The sequence below is a fragment of the Bombus affinis genome, chromosome 5 (genome assembly GCF_024516045.1).
Source record: "Bombus affinis isolate iyBomAffi1 chromosome 5, iyBomAffi1.2, whole genome shotgun sequence".
Classification (NCBI taxonomy): Eukaryota; Metazoa; Arthropoda; class Insecta; order Hymenoptera; family Apidae; genus Bombus; species Bombus affinis.
Window position 1 is genome coordinate 14509818 of NC_066348.1, and position 21507 is coordinate 14531324.

The 21507-nt window shown below is 37.3% G+C and overlaps 1 protein-coding gene across 2 annotated transcripts; it reads left to right on the plus strand.

Annotated features, from left to right (window-relative positions):
* The first annotated feature begins 580 nt into the window (after positions 1-580).
* LOC126915942 (ATP-binding cassette sub-family C member Sur) lies at positions 581-17557 on the plus strand. Of its 2 annotated transcripts, XM_050721149.1 has the most exons (31): positions 581-1296; positions 4906-5206; positions 7698-7958; positions 8089-8191; positions 9289-9516; positions 9769-9951; positions 10060-10206; positions 10272-10472; positions 10556-10693; positions 10774-10936; positions 11019-11197; positions 11265-11396; positions 11790-12027; positions 12121-12226; positions 12298-12559; positions 12660-12797; positions 12941-13183; positions 13294-13535; positions 13610-13675; positions 13751-13858; positions 13935-14029; positions 14127-14353; positions 14453-14674; positions 14761-14942; positions 15292-15463; positions 15547-15784; positions 15899-16026; positions 16081-16268; positions 16364-16467; positions 16743-16939; positions 17040-17557. In XM_050721149.1, the coding sequence occupies exons 2-31, from the start codon at positions 4971-4973 to the stop codon at positions 17196-17198; spliced, it is 5286 nt and encodes a 1761-aa protein (XP_050577106.1). In that variant the 5' UTR covers positions 581-1296; positions 4906-4970; the 3' UTR covers positions 17199-17557. The 2 variants fall into 2 exon arrangements, with proteins under 2 accessions (XP_050577106.1, XP_050577107.1); XM_050721150.1 differs by lacking the exon at positions 13751-13858.
* The last annotated feature ends 3950 nt before the right edge of the window (positions 17558-21507 follow it).

The following is a 21507-nucleotide window of genomic DNA, read 5'->3' on the forward strand; positions in this document are numbered from 1 at the left end:
AGAAAAATGCAGAAGAGTTGAGCGTTAGCATATTCACGCATCTGCGGAACACACATTTACACGCGATGGAAATTCGACGACGAGGAAGTAATCTATGAATCTGCAGGAAAAGAAAGCAAAAAAGCAAAAAAAAAAAATTAATTAATTAAATAAATAAGAATTAATTATAACGAAACGTCAGGTACATGAAGTAACAAAAAAATATATATATACAAAAAAAAAAAACATGTCGAGAGAACGAGGATACGGTCAACTCGAAAACTTTAGTTGCAAATACTGATAGGAGTACACGGGGTGTCTTACGGAACACCTTTATCATTGTCTGATTTGATGATATTTTGTAAGTCTGGACCAGTTGTTAGGTTCTTATTACTCCCATAGCGACTTCTTATGGCGTATTTTCTCTGTATATTGTCAATGTTTATTATTAAATATTTTTCAAATAAAACTCACCGTCTTCCATTCTGTTACATCCGCCCTTGACATTAACCCTGTTGCGCTCTTTGCACCGATCTTATCTCTCTATCGTTAAAAAATTCCTCGACTATGAAGATAAGATGAAAGATAAAATCGCCACTGGCATGCCCCATCTCACGTACCACGATTTTATGCATAGAACTCGTCTCTTTTTATTTGTACAAACAAAATATCGAGATCAAACTATGAAAATTGCAGGTACGCGTCAGGGTTAACTCTCTACACCTTAGCTATTTATAGAGCAAACAAGACACGAGAAAAAATTCGATACCTGTAAGCTACAGTGTAAACGTCCTATCTTACTCAGAACAAGAAAAGAAAGCAGAATTTTCCGTAATAATTTATCTTCGATTAAGCGAACAGAAACACGAAAGATAACCGAGTTACTGTTTCCAAAATGCTCTTAGAATCTTTTCTTTGTTGGTGTCTCGTTGTCGTTAGATTCTCACGGTTCTGACATTGCGACGTGTCTCGATATGAGAACAGAGTTAGAGGGCCGAGAAGCCAAGTTCGAAAGAATCCGCTTTTCTAGGACGCGCTTACGTTTCCGGTGAAAGACGAGTTCGCCAGCAGGGCCGAGATCTTTTTTTCGTCAGTGACTCATCGCGCACATGGAATTACCATTCGCTCTGTGTGTTCAGCGTTCGCCTCTCTGATCTGTCAGTAAGCCGCGGACCGTCAACCAGAAAGCACGCGTGCTTCTCTGCAGAAACGATCAACGCGCACGTGCGTGACCAGGGATACCGATTCGAAGCCGACAAGTGGTTCCTGGCCCTTTAGAATTCGAGCATTCGATGAATACTCGCGCTGAGAGCGAAGGTGCATCCTTAAGCTCCGTATACGCTACAGATTTCTTAATTTGTCTCGTTCTTTTCTTCTTTTTTTTTTTTTTTAATTATGTTATTCTCAATCGTGAGACGAAAAGTTGAATAATCGGAAGATCTTTGGAAATTAGTTCGAGGATTATGAATATCATAATTTGTTAACGCTATTCGCATCGAGGATCAAGTTTTACACAAGCTTGGAATTCTCGCACTTATTTTCTTTTCGATATTCTTGTGAGATTATTATAGGGTCGGGTGTTTGAAAGGTTTCTTAAACATTAAACGAGAAGATAATAATACTAGAATTTTGTAAAACCACTGTTCGAGAGAATATTCGTACCGAGGGCGAAAGTGTGCTCCTTAAGCCTGGAATTTTTAGATTTGATTTTCTTGTTGTTCTCGTTGCCAGTTGAAAACTCGTAAATTGATTATTAATATTATTCGAGGATGCGTCGAAATCGAGGACGCACTGTGGCGCTACTCGTATATAAATATAATTAAGATTCTTGGACTTCACTTCCAATTGTTATTCTTAGATGTTAGCTATAGATATGAATCGCTAAAAAAAAAGTGACACAAATCAAACGACATGAAAAACGGCTTTCAATCATAATATTTGCAATGTTTGAATAGTTCTCTGAAACTAAGAGGTGATTATTGAAATTTATTGACAGAGGTTTCGTAACGGATATATCTTAATGACCAGTATTATACGCGTTCCTTTAACGCAACGTCGTTTTAGCTTTAGAAAATATAAAATAATTCAAATACCAATCGTTACGTTCGTGAATAAGGAAGTTATATCGAAGAAATTTGTTCTCTAGCGTACGCTACACTTATAGCGTGCACGTCGTTCGATTTCACTTGCTACTCAACATTTCCCTCTATTAATAGCAATTCTTTCTCCATTGCATGAAAATCATAATAAAAGATATAGCGATTGCGTCTCTCTTTAATTCACAGAATTCATTAATCGCGAAAAGATCTAACGACGCTTTTACCAACGTTTTACGTAACACGAGCAACATTCGATAATTTTAACGTCTGATATTATGCATAATAAATGAGACTATATAAAAGTATAGCCATGGAATGCAAATTTTCCCCATAAAAGTTAGACCAAGGCCTAGCACGAGAAATTGAATAATAAGAAATCTCGCTCCTAACGAAAATAAACGAGTCGTCGAACATTACGAGCGTGTAGCTCCCAAACTAACGAATACATAACTCTGGATAAAGAATGAGAAATAAAAATATCGTATCTAGCGGAGGAACAAATATTAAGAACACGTAACTCTGGCACAGAAATAACAAGAATGATTCCTGAGATGACGTACGAATTCATCCGATAGAATACTAATCATTTGCACATACACTGCCAATCGTAACCGCAGGTATCAGCGTGCCTGCTGATATTTCAAACAAATTGAACGTTTTCCACCGCTTCTAATTTCTAATTGCCTTATTACGAAGCTGATGTTACTGGTATTAAATTTATATGTTTCGTGTAATATAAAACATTAAACATAAATAAAATCAGTTAGAATTTTCCAACGAACGTAACGAGTAGGTGTCTCGATGTTCATACGTCGATCGTCACGGTACAAAAATCGATCATCTAAGAATTCCACCTGGGAAAAGTGAATCTGAAAAGCGAAGCTTTCAAATCTTCACCGAAACTACAACAAATACAACGATTCACAGTCGTCGTACTACGAACGAACGAACGAACGTTTTCGATTGGAAGGCTAAAGCGAAGGCTCGGTTTCGGGAGCGATCGTAGTAACAGAACGTAAATCATCGGTAACATAACAGAAAACGCGTGGTAGTGGAGTCACTGTATAAATTATGGTAACGAGTCGCGTCGAAAAATTCCAGTTGCGAGACACGTAAGTGTTGTTACTTTACTTTGGAACTTAGCATATCGCCGACTGGCATCCGTGAATTTTAATTAATCGCTTATTTAATGAACGCGTCGATAAGAACGTTTTACTTGTAAGCAACCCTTTTGCATTTTTCTCGTAAGGATAAGACACGGCGAAACAAATGCTCACAAACTGTAGGTTTCGCGGTCGTCGAATTAGTAACGAGCGATCGACGTTTCTTTTCTTTTTCTTTTCTTTTCTTGCCTCGTGGCATGAATGGATGTTGAGATATTTGGTCGACGACGCGTCGCCTTGAAACTAATGGTCTCTTTGCATGGGCTTCTCGTTAATACGAAACACGCCACGGAAGTTTCAAGTACTAATTTAGACCATTAAGGGGCAAGTCTTTTCGTGAGGTCACTGTTAAACGCAATTCAATTTAGAGAATCTTCTGGCACGAGTGTAATACAAGAATTTGTTCCGCTATCTTCCCGCAGTGCAACCAAGTTTTATTAATCCTTAATGGTTCGTGATCGTTTAACTGCAAATGCATACTGATCAGGGCTTGGAAAATGATATAAACATCGAGACACAATTGCTGAAATATACATTTTATCGATATATTGTCGTATACCCTAAAAAATAAAATTTAGTAAATTGTATACTTTGCTATATGTAAATTTGAGGAAATTCAAACGGCACAAAGACGTATAACGTAGTATGATTCAAATATTATCAGATGTAAGAAAGTCTTTCGACTGTAAGCGAAAAAGGGATTGGCTTGCTAAATGTTTGGGACATTGTAAGGAATCCATTCTACAAAACAGCGATAAAATTACTGTGTATCTTTTGTCAAAGCATTACAAAATTATGAAGAATTATTTTTAGATTCTCCTTTAGATTCCGGTAGCTTTATCAACTTTTTATTTTCATAAAAGACACAGCAGCTCAAAATACAAGTTTAACTGGAGTTCACGCGAGAAAGCACTCGACTCGAACGCATTTTTATCGGACGCATCGAGAGTTATCCGAGCGTAAGATATTTTCGGTGAGCATAAAGGTCTGTCGAAAAACAAAGCGCGTTTGAAAGCCTGTGGACCGGAAGCTAGAACAGTTTCCAGCAAACCCATTTATCGTTGCGTCACAGTAGAAATAATGAAAACATGTTATTCTTAGTGATTGCAAAATGCATTCAATCGAAGTTACGCAAACCGTTTTTGACTATAAAACGTGTGGCCGAAGACGAAACAGACGGATTCTATGAAACTGAATTAAGTGAACCACGTAGGAAGAATGCCAACGTAGAAAAATATAACGGCAGCAAAGGAATATCGAAGAGTAAAAGACTTACAATATTCTTGCGATAAAAATTAATAGAAAATAGTAACGACTGTTTTATACTTTTGCTTAAACAATTAAAGATATCGTAACAGAGGCTCGTCCAAGTGTTTTTATCAGAGTGAAAGATATTCTTTTATCGGAAAAAGAGAGATTCGTATACATATACTTTATGTATACGTATATTTTTGTACACACAAATCGTTCGAAATTAAAAAAAGTAAAACGGTAGAAAGAAATCAGATACTCGTTGTTTGCATATCAAAAAATATAAATAATTAAAAAACTATATAACGACGATGTTTTTAAGCAGATTGTAAATTGAAAAAAAAGAATCGGTAGAGAAAGAACGAATATTCCCCTTTATGTCTCAAAGAATATAGAAAGATAATATTTTTTAGGCAAATATCAAGAACGATGTGTCCAGATATCACACGCAATTACCGTTTCCTAAAACACCATTAAAATGGACTTTTGCAAGAGCTACAAATTTCTACAAATCCTACCAAAACCTGCGAGACGCATCGAGTGGTCCTGGCGAACGGAAAATGGTACGCGCGTCCGGTTCATCGAGGATGATTCCTTCGAGGATGATTCCATCGAGAATTGCCTCGTGGAACTCGTCAATATCTGCGTTCCAGCCATCGCGGTCATCCTTGCGCTGATCGCCTTTCTCAGATGTAAATGCAGGAAACAGCCAAAGTAAGTTGACGAAAGGAAAGGCAAGACTCGATCGAGATTTCATTTTCACGATAGAGAGATGAATTACGATCCATTCGCTTCGATCATTGAGATTTATCTCGATTTAACGAGAGCAGTTGAGAGCAAGAAGAGGCTTCCTTCGAAACTTTTTGTTCCACTCGTTTCGAAATTTTCTCTTCGAAAGTTACCTGTTTCGAAATGTCCGTTTCAGAATTCACTTACTTCGAAAGTAATTTTACATCGTTTAACGGATGTCCGATAACAGAAGGCACGGTTTATTTGTACATTATTTCACAGTCTCTGGTACAGCGCTGGACAATGGCGATCGAATGCGATGTTCGTCGAAATTTTCATTTAAAAGCTTGTTTGCTTCGAAAGTAACTTTGCATCGTTTAACAGAAGTCTGATAACAGAAAGCAAGGTTTATTTGTACATTATTTCACAGTCACTGATACAACGCTTGATAATAACGATCGAAAGATACTTCTCGAGCGATAAGATTTGGCTATTCATAGGAGGAATGGTATTTGCTTCGGTTGGAACGGGATATCTTTAGTTTCAGGAAAACGTGTATCGAATGTTTAATTTCAAAAGGCGAGGCTAGAAGCTGCAGCTTAGCTCACACCAATTGAAGCAACGTTCAATTAAACGAAATGTTTCACGTTCGGGATGTCCCATGATTCATATGGGACCATGTTCCCATTCGAACAATTTGCTTCAATTAATGTGGTGAAATTTTATCGAGCCTGTTAATTTCTTCGCCTTTGCTTGACCCTTTTTACGTGGAATTATTCGTTGCTTTATTTATTGCTCTTTCGGCGATGGTTGATCATCGGCTGTAATTAAAAAAATTCTTCCTTGGAAAAAAACAACTGGTGAAATTCAAAGATTAGAACGGTTTACTGTGTAATTGGTTCTCTTCTGAAGAATATTGCCGGATATTTGTCCATGTCAAACATCTGTAACACTCCACCACGTTCCTGGAACGAGCTTACATCCACAAACTTTCATCTGTTTTCCATGCCACACTCGTCACTTCCACCGTTCCTCGTTCTATAAATCAAAAATGTGACAGATATACAAGATTCCGGAATTTCTTGCTACCACTTATCCAGTAATCTCTTTTAATGTCTTATTTGTCAACTAACTTGCCTAAACCATGTTAACAGTATGATAAAACCGAGGAAGAGCATCGAATAATTTGGAAGATAATTATTTCTTTGTCCTCAAGATTTCTGATGTTTCTGGTACAAGATAACAAAGATATATACTTTTTTTTTATAATTAATATTAAGCTTTGAATAATTATTTTTCATCGATTATTAACAATAGAACATTTTTTCGGATGATCTTGTAATAAAACTTGTGATCAGTTTCACCAAATACAAATACATCTTTCGTTTAATTAATTAATAACTTTCAAAAGGTCACCAAATGCACGAAAAGCATAAAGCGCAAAGAAGAGACAGAGAACGTACGAAAAACACGAGTCATAATCCCAAATGAAAACATCAAAGTTGTCGTTAACCGCGTAGAATAGCGAGAAGCGCGGATTAAATGGATCAGTAGAAGACCCAGATTAATTACCAGAATAATTCATAACACGTGCTCTTGCAGGGTTTTCGAATACCTACGTGTACACTCTTTCCTGGTTTACGTCACGTTGCCCGTTCCAAGAATCTTAATGCAGCTGAATGAGATGGCTTTTATCCTTGTTCGTTCGCTGAAAAATCAATAGCAATTGCTCGTTGCCTTCTTAATCCTTACGGACTATCGTGCTTCAAATTCCACTCCGTGTGAATCTTGTTTTAGCGTTATCATTCCGTGATAAAGTCAGGGAAAGACACATAATATTTGTGTAACATTGTGAAAACATTTTTCGGCGTAAAATCTTGGAACCGTCGTATGTTTAAATAAAAGTCGAACTATAGAAAGACGAGATAATGTTTAATGCAGAAATTATCTGAGATTCTAAAGAAAGTCCACCGATGATTGGATGAGAAAGCTGGAAATAGAGAGACGAGTTGCGGAGTGTAAATTTATTGGGCCAGGAGCAAAGTCGATAAACTTCTAGAAGCTCTGATGCGAGAAAAATTACGATATCCGTTTAACGAAGGTGGTAATTACGTGGTAATTAGTCGCATGCTTGATTTTCTTCGCGTTCCACTTGACTTAGATTGATTTCGTACGGAAATTGGACCAATACAGGATGGTTGTGCTTCCTGCTTTATTTGTTGGAAGGAAGAATCATTTTCTTGTAATTGAAGGTTTGTCGGAGATCGATTGATCTGATATAAATGTATTCAAAACTCGTAGGCAACTTGCAAGTTATACTTAAGTACTTTAACGTAGGATAATAACTATGAATCACGAGTTTCAGTGAAAATATTACAATATCTCCGTGTCATTATCAAGCAAGAAATAATGAAATTTAAATTCCGTCCGATGCCTGGTAAAGGATGTATTCTTTTTTAATATTCTTTTTATTTAGAGATTGCAGAGGACTCCTACCGTTTCATACAACTAGAACACTGTTGTGTATGACAGTGTTGGCGGTGCTTTTTGTCGAACTTTGCGAGTCGTTGCTCACGACGATTTCTTTCTCGTTGATTCTGATGATCGTAGCCATCCTCTACTGTTGGATCATTCATCGGAGGACCGAGGTTAGAGATGCTTGTGGTACTGCCCTCTCCGCTGGAATCTTCGTCGCGATTAGCTTATCGCGAGCATGGAAATTTATGTGTCTCTCTAGGTCAGTTACATTCGTTATTCATTTATTAGAAAAATGATTATTTAACAAGAATTTTGAAATTAAAAAATATTCCTCATTATTATTTTTAATGAATTTCCAATGTTTGGAAATAATTGCCAAATATATACAGATATGGTCTGTCCATGATACACGTTCGACTCGCAACCACAGCGTTCACCGCCATTACCTGTGGGCTCTTGGCCGTTTTGGACTCTTACACGTTCTATCTTATGGTAAGTTGCTTAATGATCCAATTACTATTAATTCTAGGTTGTTATCGTTTCAAGATTTCTTGCGCGATCAAGGGAGAATTTATTTTAACTACTATATATCTACTTAGGCTATTAGATACGTAGTTTATAAGCCTGCTAGTTCTTACTACAAGCATCGCGAATTAGCGACACAGCGTTACAACCTTATCGAAGAGAGCCAGCTACTCCCGGCACCAAGTGCAAACATTTGTTTTACATTTACTCAGCTTGTTTGAATAATAATGTTTATTATCGCAGCCTGAAGAGGCAGAGCTTATCGAGTGGTAATGCGAACTTTTCTTCCTCGACGCTGCAAACTAGATCGCAAAAATAGAACCGTCCCGTCTATTCGATATTCAATTTCCAGGAAATTAAATAAAATGTCGCTTCGTGGAAAGTTCGCGAATGTTTCGACAACCGGTGTACACGTTGCGACGTACAGAAATAGTTAAACTGTATCTAAACGAATCTTAAATCAAGCGAGTCGATGCCAGTTCTTAGCCAAATCTCAGAAATAAAGAATGACAAAATAACATAAATAAAGAAATAATACGATAGAAGGATAACGCTTACAGTGGAATAAAATCAAATTCTAATCGCCCCTGTTCTCTTCCTTATAATACAACCATCCATCGCTGATGTCCCACTAGCTTCGTACAACAGAACAAAATAAATAAAAAGTAACATAAATCCAGGGGAAGACAAGAAAATTGAAAGAAAATTGAAGGATCATTCTATTTTGCAAGAATACAATCACTTCCATTCGCTGTAATGCAACTATCCATCATTGAATTTCCACTAATGCCACTATACATCAACCTCTTCCTCAAGCTTCGTTCGGTAGAATTGAAAACATATTTCACGTCTAACTATAGTCGCGTTAAGAATGGTTCCGTTTGAGCCGTAAGTGGTCTTCCGATAACAGGTAAGGCGGTACTCTGCGTTTGCTCCAAATATATTTCGCGTGTGCACGCCGACTCCTTGACCCAGTAAAAACAAGCGGGTTGGTGCATGCAAATAGCCCGGTATCTTAAAGCGCCGCCGCGAATAAGTCAACTTACGATATTCGTTCCGTCTAGACAAGAAGGAAGAAAAGGTATTTGATCGAGCGGGGAGAACGACGAAGAACAGCGTACAAACACGCGGACGTACCATTTCTCAATAGAATCACTTTCCATTGGGTGATCGACCTGCTGTGCAAGGGATACAGTACGCCGTTGGAGAACCACGACCTTGGAGAACTTCCCGAGGAGGAGACTACTAGAAGACAGTTTGACAAGTTTCGTGAAGTTTACGAGAAACATAGGGTAATCTTTGAATATAAGAAAAATGTTTTCTAATCTAATGTTTTCTATAGGACCGGAGAAAAGAAACGGTACAAGATACCAAATTTTAATGAAATATTCTAATGTTAGTTGGAGGAGTTTCATGGATAAATGACACGAGTGACAAAATTTGTATTTTAACTGTAGAATATGAGTTGCAAATTGTAATTTATATTATATTTATATTTAATCATAAAAATCGAGATCATTCGGAGTATTTGGTTGTTCCCGTAGGAGAGAAACGAGAAACTACGTCTTTGGCGATGTTACTGGAAAAGAATATGGTACCCGTTTGCCATTGGAGGATTATTTAAATTACTGGGAGACGCTACAAGCCTTGTTGGACCGATGTCTATTTCTAAAATTCTGAATTACGTCTCTGCTGCTCAAAATGGAACAATAAATCGAAGCTCTATGGTATCTAACATTGTTCGATAGCATTTCACCTAAAAGAATTAAATAGAAAATACAACAGTTGAAAAGATTAAACAGAGTATTAATTAAAAACACTATGGAATATTTCAGGGTGCCATGACATTTCCTGAAATCTTGCACAATGGCTATTTTTTATGCCTGTTGGTGTTTTTCTTTTCTTTATTACAAAGCACTCTAAGCCAGGCCTCCACTCATATCCTTTGCGTTGAAGGGATCCGCCTGAAGAACGCACTTCAGGTACACTTGAAACTCGAAAATAGCAACCATCGAAAACCATCAAGAGAATTGAATTAAAATTACAGGCGCTGCTATACGATAAAGCCTTGCGTTTATGCTCTTGGAGCATCGACGAAGAGGATAATCCGACAGACAAGGAGAAAGAACAGAATAAATGTCAGCAATCTGCTGATATTGGAACCTTAACTAATTTAATATCTGAGGATGCTTACAATGTGATGAGCTTTTTCTGGATTGGACACTATACCTGGGCAATTCCATTAAAAGTGAAAGAATAAATAATTAACGATAATTAGATATTTATATCTTATAGCTAATAACAATTTGAAATTTTAAATATCGATTTTAGATCAGCGCTATAGTTTTTCTTCTTTACACGAAATTGGGAGTTAGTGCAATTATCGGTGCATTCTGTTGCATATTGATAGTAACGCCACTACAATTGGTGCTTGGCAAGAAAATGTCGGAAAATTCTAAATTGGTCGCCGTAAGTCGATATTTGTAATTTATCTTAAATATCTAATAATGGAAAGACAGTTTTAGAACTGACAATATTTTTATCTTTAGAAAAGCAGCGACGCTAGATTACGTCTGGTTAACGAAATCTTCCAAGGAATGAGATTAGTGAAGCTCAGAGCCTGGGAAAATATTTTCGAGGAGAAAATAAGAAAAACGAGAAACGATGAGCTAAAAATGCTCGACAAGGATTCTTTCTATTGGACCCTCATAAGTAAGTTCGGCTTCTCGATCAAAGAAAACAATTTTGTTTCGAAATAACGTTGTTAATCGAAACGTGGATTGTTGATAATTAGACTTTCTCACACATGCTTCATCGGTACTGACGACACTTTTCACTTTTGCCGCTTATTTCTGGCTGGAAGAGAAAAGTCTCGAGGCTGGAAATGTTTTTGCAAGCTTAGCTCTATTCTCGCAGCTCACAGTGCCCCTTCTCATTTTTCCTGTGATGATACCTATCATTATTAACGCTATGGTAAGCAAATTCTTTCACCTGTTATTCTATTCTTCTTAATAAATACTTTAATTCAAGATTTCTATAGATTTCAACACACAGAATAGAGGAGTTTCTCCAACTTCCGGAGATCGACAATGTCTTGCCTAATCTTAACGATGCAAAATCAGAAATAGCCGAAAATACATCATCGCTGGCCAATTCTATCGAAGAGGGCACTGTAAGTATCTTTGAAATACACCGATAATACTTGAAATATGCTTGAAATATACTAACCGAGAAGCCGTGAAAAATATATGGACACTCTGAGTGTACTTTTTATTCGAGTAATTAGGTTACTATGACATTTTTATTTCTTTTCTAAATATAAAAGGAACAAAACCCTTTAAGAAAAATTATAGTTATTAATTCAAACATAGTTGATATTAAACAGCTAAAACTAAGATCTCCAACAGTGTCATTTTGTCCCGTGGTTCCCGGAAAACCTCCCAATTGCAAAATATCTCTATATCTTTAATATTATAAAATATTAGGAACTATTATATTATATTAGGATACTACGAAATATTGCAAAGTATGAATTTCTATTCGTGTCAATTAAATATTTCTTCAGATAGAAACGATGAAAACGCACAACACTCCCAATTTTGGATCGTTGGATAATATCAAAGAAGACGAAGAAGATGGACAATGTTCTGACTTGGCGGATTACACGATGGACATAAATTCATCGGTGGACACTGTGTTCGAGAAGGATCCGGAGATTCCGGTGCTTACAATGAAACGCTGCGGATTTTCTTGGGGCACCGATGAAAGTCTGTTATCCGTATCTGATCTTAGTTTTCCACGTGGTAAGGTTAATTACATGCGGATCCACTGTAGCAATTATCAATCACTTGCAACTACGCAAAATCTAAAAAACCACGTGCTACTGTCGCTTTTAGGTCAGCTGACCATAATTGTTGGAAAGACAGGAAGTGGAAAGACTTCTTTACTATTAGGAATGTTAGGAGAGATCCAGAGGACAATAGGATCGATTCAGTGGGCTAAGTAAGTAAGAGATCTCCTTATTATTTAGAATTTTTCTATATTACAATTGTAAACGAGCTATTGTAAAATAGAGGGGTGAAGGTTGCATATGTGGCTCAAAAACCCTGGCTCCAGAACGCCAGTTTGAGGGACAATATTCTTTTTGGATCACCGTACAAAGTGAGAAGGTACAGGAACGTATTGAAGGCTTGCGCTCTTCAACCGGATGTTGATATACTTCCGGGTCGCGATTTCACACGGATAGGTGAGAAAGGGATCAATTTGAGCGGAGGCCAAAAACAGAGAGTAACCATAGCCAGAGCGCTGTACAGCGACGCGGACGTTATAATAATGGTTAGCTAGGTTCTAAACTAAACATTTCATTTCTTAAATAAAAAATGGTACATTGAAATAATTAGATTTAAATAAGAGATTCAAATACTAATATTTCCAGGATGACCCGTTGTCCGCGCTGGATCATCAAGTTGCACAGCAGATCTTCGATCAAGGAATCCGGAAGCTGCTGCTGAGGAGCGGACGCACGGTGATTATGGTTACTCACCGACTAGAATTGTTATCAACTGCTCATCAAGTATGTCTCAGTCAGGCAATGTACTCTTACACTGTTCAAAACAATAATTAATGTAGGTAATGCTACACTAAGTTATGAGCAGTGTATGATAAACTGAAATTGTTCAAGAAAAGGCGCAATAGGTAAATGATCGTGTGGTTAAGGTTGTCGTGATGGACGGATGTCGTATTCGAGTAGTGGGCACGAAATCAGCGATCGAAGACGCTGATCCAGAATTAGCGATCGAGTGGAGGAAAACAGCAACGAATAAAAACGAGGGATATCGTGCTGATAGAACTGCGAAAGACAAGTGGGCCTTGATGAAATTAGTGTCCAGAATCGGTGTGAGTGCGACAAACAAACGACTTGGCGATGGATCCTGGACCACTGATCAAGATGCCCATGTGGTAGACTTTGCAATTAATAATTATATTATCGTCGTGTTGCTCGTTTTCTCTTCTCTTTTCTTTTCTCTTTTTTGTTTTGATCGATGAACTTAACAATTTGGTTTCACCAGAATCCTCCAGCTTTTGTCCCGTTAAGAATGCGAAGAACTACCCTCGGCGGATCGAGATACTTAGCCCACGATCTGACAGATCTCCCAGTGCCCTCTGAAGAATGGAACATCGGGAAAAAAAGATTTAAATTCCATCGAAACGCTGTCAGATCGAGCAGTCTTCAACCTCAAAGACAACCACCCCCTGTTCTACGACAGAGCAGCACTCCAACCATTCTCGAAAGTCAATACGCTGTTCCTAGGTACGCTAGTGAAATTTTGATGGACCGTTTTCTCTTTTTCTTTTTGCATAAATATAAAAATCAGTTTATTTTAGAAAAAGGAATAACACTTTTGACAACGGACAACGAAACGGCGTTTTCAGGCAAATATTTTCCGGCGCGTGAGTCGAATAGTTATTTTTAAATTCTTATAACGATTTGAAATGGATGAATCTTATTTTTGAAATCTTCTGTAGAGTTATCAGTCCACGTCCCGATGAAATGATATTAAATAGAGACAAAGGCGTGCTACGAAAATTAATACCTTCTAACTCTAACAGACAAATACAATACACTGTTAAAAAGTACGAAAGGAATGAATTTATACTACTTCTCATATGCAGCAATATCTCTTTTTATGAATAGTTTTTATCCATTTAGAATTAATCAAGAACAGGAGAATGATCATTTTCCCGTTAAACGATTGCTATCGATAGAGTCCACAGGAACTAATGAAACCGATGAACTTGAAGGAAGTTAGTACACTTTATAAAGAAGCTACTACTGATAAGTAATATCGAAAAAGAGTACAAAAATGCTAGTTCTTTTTTCTTTCTCTCTCTCTCTCTCTAGACGACTGTGATGCAAAGGAAGAAGAAGAAGAATTTCAATATGAAGATAAAAGTGGAATAGTCACAAGGATGATCCTTTGCGATTACACAAAAGCTGGAGGCTGGATACCAGGCCTAATTTACATAGGAGTAGCAATTTTCTGCCAGGTTCTGAGAGTTTATATCGATCTCTGGCTGAGTCAGTGGACAGACGAAGACAATATAAACTTCAATCAAGAAAACCGAAATGTAACTGCGTAAAATAATTTTGTTCGTGATTTACGATACGGTTATTGAACATTACAATGGATAAGGAATTCCTTCAGACTGTGCTGTATTTTATTTCAGACGGTGTTCTATTTTAAAGTTTACATCATTCTTTCCCTTATCTTTATACTCTTATCTTTCGTATGCAATGCAACTGGTCAGTGGACAGGAGCCAGAGCGAGAAGAAAATTGCACGAGGAAGCCGTGTCCAGACTTCTTAGAGTACCGATGTCCTTTTTCGATTGTAATCCTGTGGGAAAAATTTTAAACAGATTCAGCGCCGATACAGGCGTCATCGATAAGGTGAATAGTCGATAAAAAATCAATCTATTCGTGGTTATTAAAGAAATGCACAGTTATTTATATTTTGTTTTTTTTTTCCTTTTAAGAAAATATCTATGTCGATCCAAAGACTGACATTCTTCGTCTTACTCTGTGGTTCAGCGATACTAGTAAACGTCATCGTATCACCGTGGTTCTTCATTGCTGCTATACCCACGTGTGCAGCTTATTATATCGTTCAAAAGTTTTATAGATGCAGTGCGAAACATTTGCAACGATTAGACGGCAGGTACTGTACATATTTTTGTATTTTGTTTCCTGCGAATATTTTCTACAAACTTTTTCTTAGCTTTTTTAAAGCTCCATAGGTTAACATAGGAAACTATCGTTATCGAATCGTCATTCTTTCTTGAAAAATCTTTTAAAACGTTTGGTTTCAAAACTGATTGGGAAATGTGATAGAGACCTCGATGAGTATCCCAAAAACAGTAAAAAATTTATTTGTGAACATAAACTTGCAAAAATTTGCAAAAATATACTTGTCCAATTGATCAAATATTTCTTAGCGAATTTAAGAAACAAATTTTCGCCTTTCTAACTCCTGTGTTCATCTAAAAATCTCAATTATTCGTTTCTAGTACCCGATGGCCAATCACGACGCATTTTTCTGAGACACTTCGCGGATTAGCAACATTGCGTGCTTCCAAACAAGAGAATCGCTTCATGGAACAGGCTATGAAGTGCATAGACGTTAACACGAACGCGTTTCTCCTCCTGAATTCCAGTAGCCGCTGGCTCGGCATTGCTCTGGTGAGAAAACTTGCAAAGCTTCTAGAATTATTTTTCCAGTTTGCCAGTTCGGCTATTGTATCTTTACCATAAACACATTTTAGGATTATCTGGGTGCTGTTATAGTAGGATCTGCGACACTCGCCGTCTTAATTTCCGCAGAACTGTATCCAGATCGCGTTACACCTGCTCTAGTTGGTCTGGCGATTAATTACACCCTCTTGGTGCCAATTTACTTAAATTGGGTAGTGAAGTTCACAGCGGAGACCGAAATGTATCTTGGTAGCGTTGCACGTATCTCTACTTACAGATATGCTCCTACTGAAAACTACCAACAAAATGGTACTTTAATGCTTTTTAATCTTAATATATTTTCAATCATTTAATAATTAATTTGTATTTAATAATATTAATATATTTCCAATATTTTCTACGTTCTCTGGAATATTTTTCTAGACTTCCACGTATCTGATAGTTGGCCAAGTAAAGGTGAGATTATTTTTGAAAATGTTTCTCTGAGATACGTTTCACAAAGAGAACCAGTGATCTCGAATCTATCCTTGAAGATCGCGTCAGGCCAAAAGGTAAAAGTCACGAAGAATTACAAGATTCTAGTTTTTCATAGATATTTCTCGTAGATTGGAATTTGCGGAAGGACCGGAAGTGGTAAGTCGTCCACAGTGATGGCGCTGTTTCGACTATTGGAGATTACTCAGGGACGTATATCGATCGATGGGACAGACGTCCGTCAAGTTCCTCTGGAAATTCTTCGTTCGAGACTCTCAGCGATTCCTCAGGATGTGATCATGTTCAGTGGTACCATTAGGTATTTTATACATTTATTTTTCTTTTTTTTTTTTTTTTTATAATAGAGAACGTCTTTTGAAAGCGACGATAGAATACCAATATTATTTCCTCCAGAGAGAATTTGGATCCTCTATCGGAACACGAAGATCTAGAACTGTGGAATGCTTTGGAAGTAGCACAAATTAAGGATATTATTGCCTCTCATCCTGAAGGTCTTAGTAAGTGAATTTCTAATTCCAAACACAAAGTTCAATTTTAATCTAAAAATATTTGTTGATAAATTTCTTTTTCTCGTACCTGATGATCAAAAAATTGCAACATTCGTAACAATATAAATCTTCAAATGGAACAGTCTTCAAGATAAAAGAAGAAAATGAAAACTTCTGTTAATAAATCGATATTTACGTTAAAGCTCTAGTCAGTGGTTTTCACTAAATATTTTTAACAATAGGATTCTTTAGAAAATAAATAAGAATACAATTTCCCGAAACAGATTTCGAAGTGAAAGAAGGAGGTGAAAACTTTTCTTCCGGTCAGCTGCAGCTGCTCTGTATGGCACGAGCAATCCTCCGGAAGTCTTCGATCGTCGTCCTCGACGAAGCAACCAGCGCTCTCGACGCCGTCACTGAAAAGAATCTCTTGAAAGCAGTTTCAACTGCTTTCAGGAACAGAACGGTGATTGCTATCGCGGTAACTTCGCTTTAACTCTCAACGTCTTTTATATCCACGAAGAAAAAAGACCGTAACAACTTCGTTCCCTGTTAATTATGTTTGATACTTCACTTTTCAGCATCGTGTGTCAGCGTTATTGGATTGCGATCGAGTAATCGTGTTCCACGATGGTAAAATCGTCGAAGATGGACTACCAACAGACTTAATGCAACGGCAAGGTGGATTCTTCGCGAATATGTTGAAGTCCAATGAAGAGAATGAAACGACTGATTGTTGAAAAAGCACACGTGCATAAAAGAACGATGATAAGGGTCGATAAAATTGAAAGACTGGGACAGAGGAACGTATCTAACCATGTTTCGTCACAAAGTATTTATTTTTGATACGAATGATAAATGTAGAGTATCGTAGCGATATAGGAATTTCTGAAATATTTTTGTAAATACGAGGATGCATTCGAATGATCGTTGATCGATCTGAAATACATTTCGCTGTTGTTCGCATTGCATAGATAACGAAGCTGCGTTCCATATAAAAATCACTCGCAGATTAAATATATAATGATATATTTTAAAAACCTTCTCTTTAAATCCGTATATTATTAACAAAGGGAATGAAAAAAATAATTCTACCATACGATTGTGTATATTTTTATACCTTCGCTCTAAAAATATCTCATCCCCGAAATTTCTCAATCAGCAGAAAACTGGTTCGCGTACATGTTTCTAACGTCGATCGAAAAGCAAGAGAAAAGGATCGATCAAAGGAAAGAATCTTAGAGGAATTAATTCGCTCGATCCATCGTGCATATATTAATGGAATGCACCTATCTCCTAATCAGATCGAACGTGTCGATGCAAATGTACTTTCTCGGGCTATTTCGGTGCTATCGGTTTTTCCTCTCGAATCATGCCATATTCACGTATACTCGAATACATAATCACTGGCGGCATATATTACGTGCGGATAAGGTGGCCAACGATAATAATTACCAATACCCCCACTGTTTGACAGCGATGGGAAATGAGCGTGTATTTTTCAACTAGTGGCATTGAGAGCGGCCTGTCGATAAGACCGCGAGTCCGCTAACGAAAGTTGGTCGAATTCGTTTCACTTCTCCTCCACTGTCGACTCGAAACTATCCCCTTCTTTGTATTATTTCGGTCATAATGTCAACGAAACTTCACGCGTTTAGATATTCTATCGGAAATTTGCATATTTTTCAAACTCAACGTGAAAAACTTAATCTTGGTAATTTTTGAAGTTTAAAAAAGAGAATCGCGCGAAGTAGAAATTAACGCGTGAGAAAAATGAAAGCGCACGTTCGCCTCTGAGTTTCGTGTCTAAGCAGAGGCTTTCTAATTATCGTGAATAATCGATCCACGCGAGATCGTAGCTGGTAACGGACAATGAATCTCGAAAGTGGCCAGTGCAGCCGGTGTTCTGCAGTTTTGTAAACCTTGGCAGGAGAATAAGCCGTAAGGGAGCAGACGTATTTGAACGTGAGTATGCTTGATTAACGTTGTTTACGTGTTTGTCGATCGTGCAACGGGTTCTTCCGCCGAGATTAGATCGGAGATTCGGAGCATTCCTCGTTCACGTGAGTCGTGAAATTCGTGTTGACAAGCACGATTTACTTACTCGATAGAGGCTGATATCTGTTAATAATAATTGTTGTCACGTCGAGCTCGCGGAAGAAATGGAGCAGGAAAGGTTTTACCTGGCCGATGATTCATCGTGGAACGAGTACCGTAAGTTTTTTCCATAACTGCCAGATGCTTTTACAAGTTTTTGTAATTTACGATCTACCATGAACATTGAAAAAAACGAGTCCTTGCAAATGATATGATTTTCATTTGACACGTCACAAAATAAGGCAGCTGGAAGAATCGAGGATCTTGTCGAAACGCTTGGTTCGTTGTGGTCGTATAGGAAAGTGTGACACGAAAAAAGCGAGAAAATAGGAAAAAGGGAACGTCCGATAGATGAGAAGAGATAAAGGCACCGAACTGAGCGATAAGAGGCCATTTCAACGATAAAATAAGAAAACGGGTTACTATCGGTATATTCAGGGACACGGCCATAGAAAACTGTATAAAGAGTTCATTTCAAAGATGAATATACGTTCCTAACAAATTTCTTATTCGCGGCTAATTAACTATTTTCTTTGCTTTTCATTTTTTTTCTTTGAATTTTAAATATTACGGATTTTTGTATACGGTGATCGTGCCAACTATGAACAAGCGATAAATTCAAGTCTATCAATAGTAGCCTCAACGCTCGTTGCATGCATGTAATTATTTTCGGCATTAGCGAGCCCATATTATCGTGAATACAATGGAATAATTCTGTTTTTTACAATTCGTAATCGGTTAAAAATGTAATCGAGAAGAAAGCTTAAAAAGATTTCGTTCTTTTCGCTTCAAAAATTCGCTTGAGAATGTTAAAAACTAAAGAGAAATTAGAAGGGAAAGAAGAAAGATAAAACGACGGATATTCTCGCGATCCAGAAAATGAACAAGGAAGAGAACTCAAAAATCTTGTTCTATTGGAGTTTCAGAAAGATCACGGTTACAAAGTACGGAACCATCCCCTCTCCATCTGAAAAAGAAAGAACGGGCATACCAGCCTTATTAATGAAAAGAGAATAGAATTCATTAGATAAGGCATGGCCGTATGTGTACCTGCCTGTTGACACTGCGTCTCTTTGTTATCGGCTAGATAAGATTTCTGCGTCTTTGTCGAACTTGAGATATCAGTTTTATGCGCGAATTCACGGAGTGCAGCTCATCGTTCCTCAGAAAATCATTTATTTCGTTATTTGACACGTCGAGCAAAATTACATTCTTAACCATTGAACGAACTAGTTTTTAGCAAGATTTTTCGTTTCTTGGAAAGTTTTCTCGTCTCTCGGTCGCGTCTTCCACGTTAAATCTGAAAGGTGAGTTTCTACATTCAACGTCCACGTTACGAAGGCGTCGACGATTTTTATAGGAACGAAGATCGCAAAATGACGAGACTATGTACATATTACATGAATATATTCATAAGGGCGAACTCTTCCGTTTCGAAGAGTTTATCTCAAGATCTAATCGATCAGACAGAAGAACATTAATCGTGAGATAAAATTGACTCGGTCTGTTAAATCAATTGCAGTATAATGCGAGCAACGTCAGATGACAGATAAGGTTCCTGCATTTCTGTCTCGCATGACGTTGTAAAAAACAAATATTGCATCTGATTAAGTAATTTCGTTGTACAATTAAATATTAACTTCCATACATATATATAAGATAACGTTGTCTGAATTCAAATGTGAAAGAATCGAGAGTCAAAAACAATAACGATCGAAGAATGATTGATCGACGATTGCTTTAAGGTCCGTTGATTAGATTAAAATGAGAGAAAAGTTTCGATTCACCTTTTACTAATTCCATTGTTCTTGTATAAATTCGGGCGTAAAAGAATCACGAGATGACAAAGCAAACAGAGTAACCAAAGGAAAATCAAACACGATAACGAGACGAAAATATTGGCGAAGTGCAAAAATAACCGTGGAATATTTAGCAAAGTGTGTAAGACGGAATCAGAGGTGACGTCTTAAGAGGGAGAACACACACTGAGAAGCACGTGTGGAACGATTACACTCGAGTTAATTGTGCTTGTCGCAGCGGTTGATTAAGCGCGAAACACAATTAAAACACTACTTCAACGATATTTCGTTAATATAGACCTCTTCAATTTTGAGATAGGCACGCAGATTTGTTCGTGAGCGTGAACGAAACTTAACGAATCATATCAGCGAACGTGTACATTAATTACAGAATTAAACAAGACCGTGTATGTATGTACACGTACACGACGAATCTTCGTTTCTCGATGAATACGAAAAAGAGTAATGTTGTTTGAGTTTGTTTTAACAGCCTGCAAAATATGGTTAACGATATCATCGATCTTACGAATGGAATGTTCGAAAGATTTGGTCAATATAAAATATTTGTCATCTGTAGGTAAACCGACAGAGACAACTTTGCTTGACAATAATTTGACCAAATACAGTCTCGAAAGAGAAAAATGTTCCACTCTCTTTATTCCGTAGTAGCTTTTACGAAACGCTTCCTAAATAACGCGCGTGTCATTGCAATTACTACTGACAATGGAAAAATCACTTGACATTGACGAGATAAGGTAATTAGCTCGAAATGGGAAACGAGCAGGAATTAAAGGTACTGATAACGACGAAGTTTAAAAAGTTCTCGTTGTTTTCAATATTTCCAACGTCGCGAAACCCAACCGGTATTATTAACACTTCTCATTCCGCTATTATTTACTCATTTCTATCAATATTAGCATCAGCTACTCTACCATCTACTAATATGAACGTTACACATTACGCACATGACTGTCACGGATCTAAGTCACCTACATATACATACCAATTTCCAATGAAAAAAGGAATTAGAAAATGCTCTAAACCGTTTACAATTCCAATGGACGTGGTTGGACGTGAAAAATATTTAATCTTGCGTAATCGTGGCAAAATAATATCGCAGAGGAAGAAAAAATACCTGTGATATTTTCATTGT

What these genes read in the sequence shown, in the direction of transcription:
- LOC126915942 (XM_050721149.1), top strand. Translation starts at nt 4,971, where the DNA reads ATGGACTTTTGCAAGAGCTACAAATTTCTACAAATCCTACCAAAACCT. An exon ending in CTTACACGTTCTATCTTATG is followed by an intron (nt 8,192 to 9,288) that starts GTAAGTTGCTTA and finishes CGTTCCGTCTAG; the next exon opens with ACAAGAAGGAAGAAAAGGTA. An exon ending in AGATCGCGTCAGGCCAAAAG is followed by an intron (nt 16,027 to 16,080) that starts GTAAAAGTCACG and finishes TATTTCTCGTAG; the next exon opens with ATTGGAATTTGCGGAAGGAC.